Source organism: Choristoneura fumiferana, chromosome 24 (genome assembly GCF_025370935.1).
Source record: "Choristoneura fumiferana chromosome 24, NRCan_CFum_1, whole genome shotgun sequence".
NCBI lineage: Eukaryota > Metazoa > Arthropoda > Insecta > Lepidoptera > Tortricidae > Choristoneura > Choristoneura fumiferana.
In genome coordinates this window covers 8,788,328-8,807,046 of record NC_133495.1, presented here as the reverse complement: position 1 = coordinate 8,807,046, position 18,719 = coordinate 8,788,328, and the positions used below count along the sequence as shown (strand labels likewise).

The 18,719-nt window shown below is 38.9% G+C and overlaps 1 protein-coding gene and 1 long non-coding RNA gene across 2 annotated transcripts; one reads left to right on the top strand and one right to left on the bottom strand.

Moving 5' to 3' along the window:
• Positions 1-1,287: 1,287 nt before the first annotated feature.
• On the bottom strand, positions 1,288-15,004 carry LOC141441826 (long-chain fatty acid transport protein 1-like). The gene is made up of 10 exons (XM_074106711.1): positions 14,860-15,004; positions 13,578-13,815; positions 12,204-12,438; positions 11,387-11,588; positions 10,660-10,852; positions 6,854-6,932; positions 6,092-6,165; positions 5,139-5,334; positions 4,239-4,329; positions 1,288-3,783 (listed from the first exon to the last, which is right to left on the bottom strand). Exons 1-10 carry the CDS (start codon positions 14,983-14,985, stop codon positions 3,472-3,474), a joined length of 1,746 nt encoding a protein of 581 aa, XP_073962812.1. The 5' UTR covers positions 14,986-15,004; the 3' UTR covers positions 1,288-3,471.
• Positions 8,096-9,525, top strand: LOC141441828 (uncharacterized). The gene is made up of 2 exons (XR_012452858.1): positions 8,096-8,717; positions 9,484-9,525. It is a non-coding gene; the product is annotated as an uncharacterized lncRNA (long non-coding RNA).
• Positions 15,005-18,719: the final 3,715 nt, after the last annotated feature.

Genomic DNA, 18,719 nt, shown 5'->3' with positions numbered 1-18,719 from the left:
CGATATTAGCAAAAGACATTGGTAAACTACTTAATGCAGAAGTAATAGAATTAGCTGAAACTAATTACTTTGCGCTCTGAAGATCGCGGGTCAGCAAAGTAATTGTTTCAGTGCATTCATATAGACCTCCGAAAATTAACGCGCCTGATTCAATGATTCAATAAATTAAATAGTAGATACAATTGTGAAATTCATGGATAAATTGTCATAACTTGTCATGAAGCCCAAGGTCGGTAAATGAGTTTGTTACTGCATGGCGTCCAAAACCATCGCTAGAAACCTGATTTAAATAAAAAACCGCATTCAAATCGGTCATACCGTTTAAGAACTACGGTGCCACAGACGGACACACACACAGACACATAGCGGTCAAACTTCTAACACCCCTCTTTTTGCGTCGGGAGTTAAAAATTGGTTCGGGTCAACCTCTGATTAAAAAGCTCTCTACTGCCACCTACGAACTCCGGATTCCAGAGGCCAATTCACGTACGTCATCCATTATCACTGTAAACTCTGATGTTTTAGGTGAAAGGCTTCGCCCAATCCATCATATCATAATGCTATAGATCTACGTGGTCAACTTCATCCTTCCTCGCCTTCGTGCCAGCAGTCAAACCGGACGGGACGTCGTCTTCTTCGTCTTTGCCGCTTGCGTAGTCTCTCCCACACTGCTGACTCGCTATCTCTTGCCTGAGACAAAGGATTTGAATCCTCACGTCATCGAGGCAACGTTTTTGTTGCGGATCAAGGAGGGCAGACGGTGGGCTTCGTCAGTGAAGAGTTAGGGACGATTTAAATAATAAGGGATATAAATATGCAGTGGCGGACTAAGCCAGAGTTCCGGCGCGGCAAAGCTGAATGTGGCCCCTGGCTTTAAAAAAAATGTAGGTACTAAGCACATTTCTAAATTCTTATTTAGGATTTGATCAGGGAACACGGAGGCATTTGGGGGCCCCCCAAGACCGGAGGCCCGGGGCGGGCCGCCCCTTCCGCCCCCCTGTTAGTCCGCCACTGTAAATAGGACTTACATTGAAACAGTTTAAAGCGTAAAATACACAGACGGCAGCGGGTTGGAAGCGGGTCGTTAGCGGGCCGGGTAGATAGTTCAGCGGGCCTATTTACGTGGCTGTATATGAACAACTTCACACGGACGGCGGGCGCGGGCCAATATTCTGGTCTATTTATAAAACACCCAGTTTAATCTGGAGAATGACTGGACACGAGAATAGTAAAGCACTGTGTGGATGAATAAATACTAATCAGTTTAATTTAAAAAAAAAAACTGCGTCCTTTATATACATAATTTATTTTAAATAAATCATTCAGAGGATATCTATATTTCTTAAATCTAATTGAGATTATTTTTTTTTTTGTCATTTACATTGATTTTGGAATACTTTTAATTTTGGCGTAAATTATCACATGTAAGTATATCACAAAATGTCTTTACATAATAGTATCGGAATCAATAATGTCGCGCAATAAATAGCCAAACCAAAGTACCCAAGAATATATCTTTTGTCAAGCAAAAGGGCCTTCGCTAGCTGACGCGGTGAACGAAGCGGGTGGACGGACGCCTAATGAAAAAGCGGCCAAGTGCGAGTCGGACTCGCCCATGAAGGGTTCCGTAGCAGCAAGTAACATAATATAAAAGTTTCGTTTACTTTACGATTTATGACGTATTAAAAAAAACTACTATCTAGATCTAGTTCAAACCAATTTTCGGTGGAAGTTTGCATGGTTAATGTACATCATATATTTTTTTTTACAAGTTCTCTTCTCTTATTTTAGAAGTTACAGGGGGGGGACACACATTTTACCAATTCGGAAGTGTCTCTCGCGCAAACTATTCAGTTTAGAAAAAAATGATATTAGAAACCTCAATATCATTTTTAAAGACTTATCCATAGATACCCACACGTATGGGTTTGATGAAAAAAAAGTTTTTGAGTTTCAGTTCAAAGTATGAGGAACCCCGAAATTTATTGTTTTTTTTTCTATTTTTGGGTGAAAATCTTAATGCGGCTCACAGAATACATCTACTTACCAATTATAGTTCTTATAGTTTCGCAAAAAAGTGCATGTGGACATACGGACAGATAGACATGACGAATCCATAAGGGTTCCGTTTTTTGCCATTTGGCTACGGAACCCTAAAAAAAGTATGAGCAACGCTAACTGCGCGCATTTTATTTATTTTTCAATACATTTGCTCGAAAAATTCACTTTCAAAGGATGTATACATGGCTCTAAGTTTATTTTACCGCACTATACTTCGTTTTTATAGCATTAGAAAGAAGGTAAGCGATCTTGACATGTCTTTTTATTGAAAAACACTTTTATAAAATAAGTCACGGCGAATACGTATCAATTAGAAAGGATATATGATCATTTACATGCTTTTGGTCACAAGTAATAGTTATTGTTTTTTAAAAACGTTTTTCTATATAATGACTCCTCAAGATGGTTTACCCTTTTTCTAATGCTAAAAAAACGAAGTATTGTGCGATTTTTTTACAGTTTTTTTTAATTCTCCATTTTTAAAGTATATACCTAAGCAGTTTCATACTACAAAAATAAAAATATCGACTTATACGTAGAAAAATGTAGGTATAAATATACAAAACTAAGTAATGAATTGGCAAAATTGATTCTAATTATTATAAACCGTAAATTAAATGGTTTACTAATGTTTCCGTGAATAACGTTTGGCAACCTGTTTCATTTCGCAATTTTTCATTTCCCAACTGTTTTATATTTCTGAAACTGTAAATATTTCAGGATTTTAATAAAACTAACCTAACCTAACCTAAAGGGTTCTACACGATGGCCCTGAAATAAATCCTGAAATATTAACAGTTTTAGAGTTTGCGAAATGAAAAGTTGCGAAATGTAACAGGTTGCCAAACGTTACGTTGCGAAAAGGCAGTACTCGAAATTTAATAACCTCAGATTTTAATGATTTCCACCTTTTATTTATTCGGAAAAATCGCAGTGGCTGAACGCGTCGAACCTTTACCTGATAATTTTAGTTAATAACCTAATTGAAAACAAAACTTACGCATGCGCATTACGGACGCGCCATTTTTGTAAAACTTTGCGTTGTTTCGTTTTTATTTTTCAATTTTGTTTTATTAATTGCCTATTTTCTCAAAAACGTATTGAAAAACGTATGATACACGGTTATTTACCAACCTCGTATCACAAATAACTATTACCGGGCAGTGCACCCGCTCCGTGCACCCGCGCCAACTAGCGTAGGCTGACAAAGAAAAAAGTCCCATAATTACTGGGGTACCAGCATTACTTTGTCTTTATAGTTGACTTTTGATTTATACGAAACCATCGGTCCGGGAGTCCGACTTGCACATGGTTTTTTGTTCTTGTTACCTAAACTCCTATGTAATTCATTAATTTTACAAACCCGCACAAATTAATAATTATATACTTAAATACCTCTAATGGCAAGCATCACAATCTAATAACACCCTTAAGAATATCATCGTACAACTTCTTCGTCAAAGGAACATATTCGCCGGTCTTCTGGTCTAAGAAATACATGGGATCATCATGAACTCCCATGTTGAAACCTTGTTCCATTAGATCCTTCTTGCAGAGTTTGAATGTGGCTGTGAGAGGAGGCTCCGGGAGTACCCTGATGAAGAGGGGTCTGGCGTATGCCGGGAGAGATGACCGGATGCCTTTAGACAGGAGAGAGAAGTCCAGTTTCTTTCCTGGGTCGGCTATGGCTGCCATGCCTGCTTTGCCTTCAACGTTGGGAATCTGAAAGCATTAAGAAAGACATACACATTGGATAACGACAGTGAATTCTATTATGAACACGGCTGTATCGTAACGGTCATTACGATAAAGAAATCTGTATCGTAATGAGATTTATAGTACGCGTGCAGTAGGTGTTCAGCAGCATGCGGGCGCGCATCGGGCGCAGCTCGTGGGGCTGACATACTTACTAGTAGTTCTGGTTACAATGCAGATCATTCTCAATGGTTTGCTTAACACATGATAGAGGATTTAATATATGGATGTCGATTAAATATTGTATGCCACTCTACGTAATTAGGCCTTAAAACACTCATGTACATAAATAGCTATTATACACCGTTTGCTAGGCTGGCAATACACCAGCAGTCTCAAGCTGTAGGTGGCGGTGATAACTTATCTTCAGGTGAATGCCCGTTAGTTGGCTTTAGTGTAAATTATTAATCAGTTTTATTTACCGGAACTCCATAAACGATGGCGTCTTTGAGCCCCACGAGGGTACTGATGACTCCTTCGACCTCTGCTGTTGACACGTTCTCACCACGCCACCTGCAAAATGATTAAATATTGTGTTCGACAATAGTAAGCGCTGTGTGTGGTTCAGACTATTTATTACAAAGATATTTCGCCTTCTTCAGGAGACCGAAGTCCGAAAGGTGAAACCGAAAAGTTACATTTGGCTGTCTGCGGCAAATAAGATAGTGAAAGAGCGTAGATCTTGGACACCTAATGTACTTAGGTACTACGATTTTTTACAATTAAATCGTTCTGGCAATCATAATGGTGATTTTCCACTGGCGAGGCGAGACGAGGCGAGACGAGAATTGAAATTTGTATGCATTCTCGCGCGCCCGCCGCGAGCCGCCGCGGGCCGCCGCGGGTGCCGCCATACTAATTTCAATTCTCGTCTCGTCTCGTGTCGTCTCTCCTTGCCGGCCGGTGGAAAATCACCTTAATACTTTAGTTTCATCTCGTAGCAAGATTTGGTTGTTTGTACTACTACGTAATGGAAATCGTGCTTTCACAACTTGTAACTGGCTACCGAATGGGAATGATTTTCCCATCTCGTAGCCAGATTAGTAGCTAGCTACCAAATGGGAACTGGTAATATTTTACCCATTTTGAAGCTGGCTACCAAATCTAGCTTTGAGATGGGACAAAAGAAATCATTCGAGGTAGCGTAGTTCTATGCATTTACAAGACAGCTTCAGAACTTGTAATGTCCGTTGCAAGAAAATAATTCTGGCATAAACACCAGAGGATGCAGAAGCTTGCGTAAGGGAGTGACAACCCATAAAACAGTAAGATATCCAAGAGCTTCTCTCAAGAAGTTTCCAGCTCAGGTTTTGAGAACCTACCTGAAAGTGTCCCCAGTCCTGTCCTTAAAGTAGAAGTACCCGAAGTGGTCCATAACGAGTATATCCCCTGTGTTGAAGTAACAGTCTCCCTCCTTCTTCACGTTTCTCACCATCTTTTTCGCGGACGCCGTTTTGTCAGCGTAGCCGGAGAACGTCAGAATAGCCTTTTTTGGATCTATTTTGCCTAGTAGAAGTCCTGTAATGGTAAATCTAAAGTACATCCTGCGATCTATAAGTGAGAATTTAGATCAAATAACCTAACCATAAAAATTTCATTTTTAATACAAGCTTTTTTTGCTGACTGTAATTTTTGTTGACTGTACCTGCATTGTCACCCAAACTACATTTGCATACCAAATTTCAAGTCGATGCTATTAACCGTTGAAGAGTTCCGTCCTGCGGAGACGATCCTGGCTGGACTACCGGGATGTCTAGTAGTGACATTATCACGCGATTTATATATAGGGTGGTCAAATTTAACTTACAAGATTTGACTACAGACAGACAGACAGACAACGGAACAGGTGAAACTAAATAAAAGCTTGTAAAATGAATGAAAAATGTAAAAATTTCACCGGCTGTCTTACTCTCCACGCCGAAACACAACAGCGCAAGCACTGCTACTTCACGGCAGGATTAGCAAGCAAGATGGTGGTATACCTTCCGCCGCCTAACTTTGCCTAAAAGTTCATTGCCACGACTAGTACCACAAAAACTATAAAGGTATAATACCTATAATTGAATAGGCACTATACCGTTAAGCGATTCGAACACAATCCGGGAGTAACGTAAAGACGTCGCATAAAAAAACTATCTCAAAAATGCGTCAAAACTGAGTATCTTAATGAATTTTTAGGCAGATTTATATGGCGCGTGGTATAGCAATCCGGGAGGACCTTGCAAAAGGTACTTCCACCTGCTAACCTTTTAAGTTACGGAACCTTATGAAATACCTGGTTCATGAGGCCCACAGTTTATGCACCTTCCATCGGAGTCTCTTAATATTTCTCCCGTTATTTCATCGCATCTGAAATTTCAATATACTTGTAGTTGTAGTTATTAAAACTTCATGTTTTATACAAATCTTTTTTGTTGATCGAGCTTGTATTATCATCCTAACTAACATATCCGTGTCAAATTTCAAGTCGATGCCTTTATCCTTTAAAGAATTCCGTCCTGCGGAGACGATTCTGGCTGGATCAATAGAATTTCGCTACTGCAAATGTAATATGCAAAATTAGCTGCATTGGATACCAAGAAGAAGTCAAAAAATATTGTTTGCTTTTGAAGTCACAACATTAAATATATATACCTACTACACACTACATGTTATATGTATGTATTTAATGAAGACGGTTATTTATTTATTCATCATGCAATTATGCTATTTATATATATTATAATTTTCCTGAACTCAAAGTCCTTCCATACATAACATATGTTTTTTTAAAACAAATCATTCAAAGGAATCCTCTTAGGCAAAGTTCTAAACTGGCAGCGCTCCCTGTCTATATAGCTAAAGCTATGAGTACCTACGAGTTATTATTTTTCCGATTAAGCTGCCAGCTCTTCGGTCACCTGTGACTTCTGCTAACCTCTTTAATATTTCCTTACAAAGCTTCGAAGTATTAGGACCCCACGGACCAAAAGTCTCGACACCAAACGTAAAGAAAAGCTTGGAGGAATTGGCGAATTTTCCTTCCAGTTCAACTTACTTGACTAGAGTGAGCGGGTACACAGAGGATACTAAACGGCTTAAGAATCCTATGGCACCAACTTTTGAATCCAAATTAACTGAAAAAAAATACACTTCATTTTTCTTACTAGTCCTTCCACAGGTCCTTACTAATATCATAGTAAAAGAGGACAAGTAGACTCACTAGGAACAAAAGTACATCGCGTGGATTAAATGTGTGCGCGCCGATTGTCGCCGTACGCACGCACTGATAATTTAAGGAGGATTAAGTTTTCTTTAGTCAAGGCTGCGCTGTCGTCGGTCGGTGCCGTACGTTTCGATTTTAGCTCGCTCGTCTTGCACTCGCTTCGCGAGATGATCACCTTTTACGTTCTCGTACTCGTACTTACGTATTTTTTGTATTAGGTATAGTTGTAAATTAGTGGTATATAAGTGTAGTGTAATAATTTCGTACAAGGACAAAAAACTAGATACCTACCTACCTATAAACAATATAGTTATAGTATTATGTGTAGGTAAACATGAGTAGTATGTATACAGTCGCTATCACCATCCCGGCGAATTAATAAATAATATTTTTAAATTTAGTATAATACTAATAATATAACGGCATAGAATCTGTCTGGTTTCTCTAGACACAGACATTAGACAATTTTAAGTTAATTTTAAGTTAAGTTTTCGTACTGAAATTATTTGCCGGTAGGTACGTACCTAATTAATCTAAAATAGACGTCGAAAACCCAAGCGTCCGCGCCGGAGTAGGCAGTTAAATCTCCTAAAGGGTTGGAGTGGACTTACTTCTCCTCTTTTACTATGCTAATATCATAAATCGCTGCTTAAATACAGAAGGGCCACAAATAAAAATATTTTTTTAAGTATTGTAATAGTTGCATTAATGCAATTGAAAAAAAAATATATTTTTGATTTGTGGCCCTTTTGTTTTTAAGCAACGAAGTGCGAAAAAAATTGTCTATCTGTCTGTACCTAAGTCTGTCTCTCGTCAGTTACAGAGGTAACATAATTATCGATTCAGCGGGTTAAATATGAATATGAGTATTGATGAGCCAAACTTAACCCGATGATGCTTTAGATGATGGTATGGAGATAAATTTTAGACCTTAGGAAGAATATAACAGTATAAGTAATTTTTATTCCAGAAAATTGTATTTCAAGGCCACTTATCAGAATGAGAGGGCTAAGGTTATCTCCCACGCGAGCCCAGTACAGATGGGGAACTTTAGGTTAGGTTAAGAGACTTCGGCTGCACCATTTCAAAACCTAGTAAGTCTCAAAAACTCAATTTTGCGATTTTTGCTTAAAACGTGGTTTCTAGCAAGTGCCTACAAGATACAAAAACATTTAGAGGCCTATCTCGCTCAACTTCAGAGATACGAGTACTCCAAAACCTAGTAAGTACAGAAAAAAACCGGCTTGACCATTTCAAAACCTAGTATGGCACAAAACCATTTCAAAAACCTAGTATGGGACATGCACTTACTAGGTTTTGAAAAAGTCAGAGAGACTTACTAGGTTTTGATATGGTCAAACGAGTTTAATTGTAACTTTTTGGAAAGTAGTATGTGTTTGTTAGTTGAAGTTACTAGTTTTTGTAAGTCAAATGTTATAGGTACGTTGTTCTTTATTCATTTTGACGCGTTATGGTTGGCAGCACTGTGCTGCCGCGCTAACTTCATGCTATTGCGCTGGAGCTGTTCGAACTCATTTAAACGCGCAGTTGCCAGCCAAGATTGAGTTTGTATGCACGTGTAACGTTAAAATTTTGCTAAAACGTAGCGTAATTTGGCTAATAAATGAATGAAATAAGGCAATCGCACCAAGCGTATAGTGAACAACGCTTTGAATTTAGACAACAACCATTTTGTGTAAGTAAATGTATATAATACTAGCTTTCGCCCGCGTGGAATCCGGTTACCGCGCGCTGTTCCCTCGGGAACTGTGCATTTTTCCGGGATAAAAAGAAGCCTATGTCACTCTCTGGCCCATAAACTATCTCTATGCCTGAAATCAAGTCGATCCGTCGCTCCGTTTCGACGTGAAAGACGGACAAACATACCAACAAACATACAAACACACATGTTTTGCAAAATGTTTGGATATTTAATTATTACGCTTCATACAGTAAGATTATTTCTACTTTAATACTCGGGACGTCTCAGTTTTAACCGTAAATGTTCGTGTTTTTTCATAGGATACTTATTTAAAAACCCAGAATTTAATCACATAAAATACCCAAACCTATTTCATGTAATTAATAACAAAACCTCTGCCTAAGTACCTATTGCACTTCAGATCTCTCTCGATGTAGGTATGCCGAGAATTGCCGAGTGCCAAATCGGAAGTAATCATACTGTATTATTATTGAGCGTGGGAGTGTGTGTCTCATGGTTTTATTGAGCTTGAGCATTTGTGTTATGTTTTATGTCTGTGCCATTTAACATTTCATGTTATTTCGGTGTTAGTTTTTGCTATTTTATGTTATTTTTTCATCCCATTAATAACGACTAACGTTCAAAATACTACCTCGTCGCTTATTTGCTCATCTTTGCTTCTACTAATAGAACCATCTTGCTATTATGATATATATACTTCCGCAAGAAAATTAAAGTGAGCCCCCTATTCCTTCTCCAGAAATGTTTCCAGAAGAAAATGAAAGTCAACCTGTTGTTTCCGCTCCTGAATCCGCTCCTAAACTAGTACCACTGATACCCCAGTCCCGAAAAAATATTTGGATCAATCTCCCATTCAGTAATCAATAATAGTAATGGTAATTATGGTAATTAATAGGTAGTTGGATAATATAAAGTAAAAAAATTAAGACTTGGTGCCGTAATTTTTATTTTTTATAATAAATTATTGTAATGAACAACTACTTAGCTGACTGTTTGTTTTATTTAAATTGAAAAAAGGTCCACGTATTAAAACTTATGATTTTTAGTCTTTTTAGCCTCTTGATCATGTCAAAGTGACAACACATACTGGGTTTTGAAATTGGTCGGTTCACTATAAGTTTTTATTTGAGTTTAATTTCAAAACCTAGTATGGCACATAAAACATGCAATATAGGAAATTAAGTGCATATATATATACCTGGATATTCGGCTTAATCTAATAAACGGAGAAAGTATCACTTTTGGAACGAATATTGCAAAATTTCGTACGGCTGAGACAAAACATGTTTTTTCTCTCTCCTGTAAAATTAGCTTAATGTCCCTTACTATGTTTTGAAATGGTGCAGCCGACTTTACACACACTATTGAATTATTTATTGAATCAGGCGTTAGTTTACGGAGGTACAAATCAATTAACAAAAGTAATTTATTTGCTCACCCGCGACCTTTATGATAGCTAAGTTTATGCAAGATACATCACACAAACCCATCTATCACCAATACCACACTACACTGACGCGTTTCGAACTCAACCAGAGCTCATCTTTAGTGCAACACAACCGTACACTATGCTAATAACGCACCGCACCACACACGCGTGCACATGCACCGGGTTAGTCTAACATCTGGTAGCATAAACGCATCAGTGTAGTGTTGGTAATAGATAGGTTTTGTGTGTATACTAACAGTGTGGAGGTATGGATGTGGAGGAACTGCATGAACACGTGGTGGCGGTAAACTTCGAATTTTGAATTTCGAAAATTTCGAAAACTGTATTTTCGAATGTATAATTGGCACTTCAATATAATTACCCGTGATCTTTTGCTTGAGAGGCCATAGATAAAACTACAAGGCCACCATGCATTTTGTTGAATATCACTATCACCTTCCTTATTCCTTGTTGTATATCACTTACTTAAATTACTGTTGCCCTCAGTGGCTCCATAGAACTCCAGCACCCGTTCCACACCGAATCTCTGGACGAACTCCTGCCAAATCTGCGGCCTTAGTCCATTGCCTACGATAACGCGTACTTTGTGCGCCTGGTCCGTCGCTGCTGGCGGGACAGCCAGGAGGTAGCGGCAGATTTCACCGATGTACTGGGCTACCTGAAAGAAGAGCGGCATGAGAAACATAGTGTTGGCATAAAGTGAAACTGTACGTGAGAATGAGATCAGCATTTCGAATGAAGTTTGAACTCAAACTCAAATTCACGACATTTATTGACAAGAAAAACACACTACATCACAACAAAAACGCAGTAAAAACATAAATAGGAGAAGAGAGGAAAAATAAGAGACATTGTGCTGTAGTGTGATGCCAAAAGGACTCAGCTCAGTTTGTCCATTTTGTTTTTGACACCGATTTGCAAAAAATATGCAGGTAAGTATGGAGAATGAAGCTTACTCACAAAAACCTTTTTATTACGTTTTGGTTGGTAGTAATGAAAACGATTATATTTCTAAATCAATTAATATCAGAAATAAAATAAAGTGGAAAAAAGAGGACTTCTTACAGGAAATGGTTTGTTTCGGTAACAGACTCGCAATTGACCGGTTTTATTTTGTAGTTTTGTTATCACTATCCTGGAACTACAAATAACCCTACCATACGAGGAACACAGAACTACGAGCGACACTCACAGTACAACCATGCTTTGCCACATCACTCCAGTAGTTGGAAGCAGAGAATTTCTTCCTCAACACCACCGTACTGCCCAAAATGATCGCCTGTCCCGCTCCTAACACGCCTCCTGCCGTGTGGTGTAGAGGTAGGGGGTCGTAAATTACATCCTCTGAAGAGAGGCGAGCTGATGTGTGCACTCCGAGAGGAAGCAAGAAGAATCTGGAAGGACCAAAAACGTTGTTACAGCTTAGAACTTTTTAGGACGGCGGGTGAGTTTTACGAATAGTAGGAATTTGTGCAAGGTTCATTTGCAACCGTCGAACTGGCTAACCTTGCCGCTAAGCAGCAGTGCTTGCGCTGCTGTGCTCCGGCGTGGAAAGTAAGACATCCAGTAAAATTACTGACACTTGAGGTTCCATTTTCGTCCTCTGTGATGACAACGTATGGACAAGCGTAAGATGTTACAGGTGGACGAAGTGCCTAATTTGTACTGGATATGCTTTTCTTTTTAAATAAGTCCTGTGCCCGTCCTTTATTTAGGATTCTGTACATTTGAAACTATGGAATCAGCTTACAGCGCAATATCTCCGGACCGGTACAACTTAGGGATCTTCAAAAAATGATCCTATTCCTTTCTTAAAGGGCCAGCAACGCATCCGTAACTCAACTTATGCTATGGAAGCCCATAGGCAGCGGTGCATACTTTCCATTAGGTGGGCACCTATTATGTTTTCCCCCTATATTTTTAACGAATACCTCCCCTTTTCTTCTACTCCCACTTTTGGTCAACTCTTTCCCTGTTGGCCGCTATATATAAAAACAATGAAGACTCACCTAATATTAGTAATAACAGCAGCCTTAGGGAACCCTGTGGTACCACTAGTGTAAATATACATGAGTGTGTCCCGTGGCTTAGCAGGTTCTACTTCAGTGAAGGGTTCAGAGCTCATTTCACTGAGTTCAGAAGCCAGGGGAGAGGTGTCTTGAAGAGTGCTGGTCTCACCACGCTCGATCGAGTTGAATTGGAAGAGAGGTATGTCTCGGATCTCGTTTTGGATCTCCTTGACGGCTGAAATGTACAAAAAAATAGGTGGTAGGACCTTCTGTGCAGGTGGTAGGACCTTGCTCGCTAATCCTGCCGTGAAGCAGCAGTGCTTGCACTGTTGTGTTTCGGCGTGGAGAGTAAGACAGCCGGAGAAATTACTGGCACTTGAAGTATTCCATCTTAGGCCTCTAGGTTGGCAACGCATCTGCAACACCCCTGGTGTTAGAGATGTTTATTGGCGGTGGTGATCTCTTACCATCAGGAGACCCACTTGCTCGTTTGCCATCCAGTCGAATAAAAAAAATACAATTAATAATTATAACAAAACTCAACAAGTGTCCCTTACGGTACAAAGGGGCAATGCAGCCAGTGTAATGGGGACTTTTGAACCGATGGAGGGGACATGCGGGAGGGAGGGGGGATTTGTAGGTAAGTATTTTTTTCTAGTTGTATGTATTTTAAAAATATAATAGTAATTTTAAGTTACATAACAGAGCTGTGGACTACTAGACTCGTTTTTTCTCTTTTTAGATTTATTAAAGGGTTTTTTAGGCATCGGTTTTTTGTAAATACCTGTACAATGTTATTTAATTATTTACTTATGCTAGAAGTATTCAATATCGTTAATTAGCTCTAGGGAGTCGGTGATGTGAAGCTAGTTTTTTTAGCCGAGCCTCGGGCTCTGTTTGGATCCTCCTTTCCTAGTCATCCATAGTTGTGTCCATAGTATTTTTTTCCAACTGCATGCCCTATTAGGCTAGGTTCAGATGAACGCATCATGACGCGCCGTTTGCTCAACGGGCGGTTTAAGATTGTAAGAAATCAATGCTGTTGTTTGCCATTTATTACAATCTCAAACCGCGCGCCGAGCCACCCGCGCGTCATCGCGCGTTCATCTGAACTTAGCCTTAAAGCACCTCATAATATAAAATTAAAAAACAATCCTCTATCTCCCCGAAAAAAAAAACATTACCAATTTTTACCGGTTGCCAATGCGGACCGGTACTATATTATCTAAGGCCTACGCTAGCCAGCTGGCGCGGGTGCACGGAGTAAACGCACGTCTGTGGGTGCGGGTGCATGTAAAATCCATCACACGCGACGCCGGCAGTTAGTGTTGCTCCGTGCAAACCGCTCGTCTGCCAGCGTTAGAGAAAACTCACCACCAATCATCTCATCTCCGAAGATCAAAGCCTTACACCCAGCAATTTTAAGGCAGTGCGTGAGCGGCGCTCCTCTCAGGTTCGTATTGACCAGGGCAGTAGTGACCCTGAGCTTGGCCAATCCCAGCCAGATGAAGACGTACTCTGGCTGCGTCTCCATAAAGAGGGCGATGACCTCCCCGCTCTTGAAGCCTTGCCGTTTGAAGTACCAAGCTATGCGGTTGCTGAATTCATCTCCCTAAAAATTACATTACTGTACTTAAGTAAATATCGGAAAAACCAGAAAATCCAGTGTGTAATAAATTTTATTTCTCATATGTAACCATCTTGCATAACCAGCACTGAAACAGGGTCAAATTATTTCCTAACTTAAAGTTGAGTCCTGACGCTTCGTCATCTGCTGCCGCGGGAAGCGCGCTTCGCTCGCTCAGCAATTATACCCCACACCAGAGCCTTCATTGACATTCAAAGTAACCAATTACATCAACGAAATCTCTTTGAACTAGGATATTAATTGGTTCGTTCCATTGTTGGTTATGTAAAATGGATACGAGGAACTAACATCCAAACTTTCGCAATTTTAGCCCCGATGCAAAAAAACGGGTGTTATAAGTTTGACACCAATGACGGTTTGACTGTCTATGGCCTCGCAGCTTTCAAACAGATAAATTAATTCCGATGCCGTTTTTTTATTTTGAAGCAAGTTTACTTGCGGTATTTAGCTATGTTTCATTAAAATCGGTTAAGCCGTTTTTGATATATTTAACTTTAAAATGACAAAGGGGTTTTTAACTTTTATATGTTAGCTACTTATACAGATTTAAGTTCAATCTTTTAACTGAACCCTGCGCGATTCAGACACGCACGTCACTTCTTATTACTATTGTCACGAATAAATGATTCATTTTCTATGATTGGTTTTTTGGAATCTTTTTGTATTTTTTATTTCAATTCCAAATTTTTAATTTTACGGTCATCCCGTAAAACCTAAATTGAAAATTCAAACTGAAATATAGATGCACAGAAAAAACAGAAAAATAAGACCATCACTGGGAATCGAACCTAGGTCCTCGGTAATCCGTACCGCGTGCTATACCGCTACACCACTGATGGTCCCAGTGATGGTCTTATTTTTGACCATCAGTGGTGTAGCGGTATAGCACGCGGTACGGATTACCGAGGACCTGGGTTCGATTCCCAGTGATGGTCTTATTTTTCTGTTTTTTCTGTGCATCTATATTTCAGTTTGTATTTTCAATTCATTTTCTATGTTTTTTCTTACCTGCCGGAACGTGAGCGAGCGGTCACCCATGACGAAAGCCTTTTTGTTTGGCGACCAGCTAGCGACCTCCTCCCATCTCTTCACTACGGTGGTCCCCCTCCGCTCCCACATCCAGATCTTAAACATCGTGATGAGAAGCACTCTGAGACCCCTGGAAAAGTTGAGAGTTCACTTTAAAGTTCCGCTGTTGATGTTGTATATATAATAGTCATCATCATCAGCATTATCATTATCATCATCATACAATACAATAAAAAGACTCTTTATTGTACACCAGACATAGTAAGCGATACAGAAAACAGATACACAGAGGAAAAATTACAAGGTGAGCAATAGGCGGCCTTATCATCATCATTACTATCATCATAATCATTATCATTATCTTCATCATCACCATCATCATCATAATCATCATGCTCTTGCAACTAAAATATCAGGATCTTCTATACTGAACTTGGTACCATCAGGAAAATAATTGGTCCATCAATTTTTAAACAAGTTCCTCTCAAATGAATGTGTCGCTAAAGTCGAACGTCAAGTTGACAGCAAGTCTATTGTTGGCATTAATATTGTTTGGCATACAAACGATTATCAACTTTAGGGTGGTAGACCATATATTTGGCTGATGGTACCTATACTATATAATAAGATCTCAATTCTTTTGTCGGCAAAGTCAACAACGACGCATTATCTTAATATTGAGCTCTGCTTCATTTCACACTATGTTTTTGATGGATGGAGATGGAATACATATCATACTTACACATGTATATGTACCAGTATAATAATGTTTTGTGCTAACATGAGATCTAAATCTATTGTCCGTTTCTTGAGCAACTAAATGGTAGATAGCTGTCCGCGATAGGTCATGTGCCTAAAACTAGAACGTAACTATCTGATAGAAAACATCCGTGTTCCTAGCACCTGGACGATCATTCAATTGCCGTGGTAAGCAGATTAGTACCAGGCGATCAGGAGAGGCCAAGGTCCAAACCAATTGTGACACCTTATAGCGAACGCAACGAGGTAATAGAGGGCGTCCGGTGGAGAGATTGCGTACTAGGGAGCTAAGAGGGCGTTGGAGGTGGAAGCAAATTTATAAGGACAATGATGAGTTCTTACACTTAGTAAGTAAGTACTTAGTTTACAGAGATGTCAGACGCAACAAACAAATGATCGGCTTTTCTTTCTCATTTGAATCTTCAGGAATAGGAAGAAAACCGACGCGACGAGTCATGAGCGATATTAACATTCTGTACTGTACAATATATTATTGTTAGAAAGAAAGAATTAAAATTCGGCAGAACTAAATTTAATGAGAAACAAAACCAATAGGAAAACTTGAAAATAATCTTACATATGAAATAAAAAAGAAAGAAAAGAAAAACCACTAACTTTAGGTAACGTGGGTGACGTTTACACGGAGGCGCTTTATTTTGTTTTTTTCTCAAATTATTAATAATAGCTTTAGGTATATTATAATGCTTAAAATATGAGCTAAAAACCACGAACACACGCCACATACAGCTACATTCACGGTGAACTGTAAAAAGTGAAGTTTTGCAAGATAGCCGAGTTAGTTGAATTTGTCGCACTATATTTCGAGAACCGTAATAGATGACAACTAAAATGTATTATTTATTTTGCCACTATAACAGCAAATAATAAAACGAAATTAAGTTAAAAAATAATAGACGACCCCATGATAAGAAACATTGTTTTCGTTCTATATCATCATAACGTGTAACATTACAAATCTCAAATCATAATGGTATCAACATAAATATATACGTTTGTCTACTTCATACCTTGTGATTCTATCAGCGGCTGTTCTTTATTATTATTATTATTTATTTATTTCTCATAAGTATTACATACAAGGGCCAATCAACTATTTTATCGACACTTTGGGCGTCTCCTGCGTTACCAAAATCTCTGGCTTTACCGAAAAATCATACTTCCAACAAGATATTTCACGATTTAATAGGTTGAACTTACGTAGGATGGCATGTATTCATGTACACCATCTATTAAATTACAGAAAAAACATGTTTACTTACAAAAATCTACAATTGTTTGAAAAAGATTAGTGTCGGTAAAAAAGTTGATTGACCCACAATTGCTTACTATCTAAATCCACTCATAAACTGATATGACAGTTTGTTGCCGAGAACAACTGAACTTACAACTTAACTTGGTGAACTTACAGTTTGGTTTTTTAGACATAGGTTTAAGGAACTCTCGGTGCACGAGTCCGATTTGTACTTAGCGGATTGCTATTATTATTTCAATGGTGCAAACCTACGACAAACACCGGAAAGCACCAATTACCATTGTATATCTAACAATTCTAACACATTTCGAGCAATCCATTTTAAAACAGCGCAATTAAATTCCCAAATAATAAATTTGGACTTTACTGGCATAATTGTAGAGTTCAACACTGAATGTCAGTAAAAGGCAAATAAGATCCTTTGGCATTTCAATTGCATATATGCGGGTGCTGCATACACATGACTTTATTAATGTTGAATGGTTTTGAAGGTCTTTTAAAAGTATGTCATATTGGGAGGGTGCGAAGTACTAGGTGGGGGTGATGAAATCTATCGCAGCGCTTATGGTGGCCAAAAGTAGAAATAGTTCTGGCTCTGTCATACTCATATGAATCTGTCATTAACAAAGCAATTTGTATAGACTTTAGTCAGAGCATCAGAGCCAGAAAAGTTGCGGACGCTAGGTGGCGCTGATGTTGTGCACAGAGCCAATATAGGGAGATGCACAAAGTCCAAAACATGAACAACTATATTTAAGGTCGGATAGCCAAGTGCTTAGAGAACCTGACTATGCAACTTGAGGTCTTGAGTTCGATCCCCGATCGGGGCAGATATTTGTATAAATAATACGAATGTTTGTTCTCGGGTCTTGGACGTTTAATTATGTATTTAAGTATGTTTATCCGTTGCCTAGTACCCATAATACAAGGTCAATTGGTGTCAATTGTCCCATCATTATTATAGTCCTATCCTGCATTAATATCTGTGGTAGCGGAGCGTGCAAAAATATCTGACACGTCGTACCGGCCCTATAGAAATAAAGTCGTATCAGATATTTATGCACGCTTTTCTGTGTCAAATATTAATGTTGGTAACTGCCCAATACATAATCCGACAATTTAAAGCCGTGGTGACCCAGGTGGTTTAACCTATGGCTTTACAAGCAGAAGATCGTGGGCTCAAATCCGAACTCGCACTGCTAAGTTTTTTCAAATTCATGTGCGAAAATTAAGTACCTACATATAAAACTTACCACGAGCTTTACGGTGAAAGAAAACGTTGTGAGGAAACGTGCAAACGGGTTTTGTGGGTGGTAGGACTTAGTGCAGGGTCCGTCCGGATCGCTACCACCATCTTACTCGTTAATCCTACCGCCAAGCAGCAGTGCTTGACTGCGAAGCTAGAGGTCCGGGTTCGATTCCCGTGTCGGGGCAGATATTTATATGAAAAATACGAATGTTTATTCTCGGGTCTTGGGTGTTTAAAATGTATTTAAGTATGTATCTATCTATATTATTATATTTATCCGTTGCTTAGTACCCATAACACAAGCTTTGCTAAGCTTACTTTGGGACTAGGTCAATTGGTGTGAATTGTCCTGTGATATTTATTATTTATTTATTTAGATACATACTTCAATACATATTTGGTTTTATTACAAGCTTTTATTTAGTTTCACCTGTCCCGTTGTCTGTCTGTCTGTCTGACTTCCAGTGGTCAAATTGACTTGAAATTTGGAATACTTATGTAAATCACGTGACAATACAATAATCTAGTAGTGACATCCTGGAAGTCCAGCCTGGATCG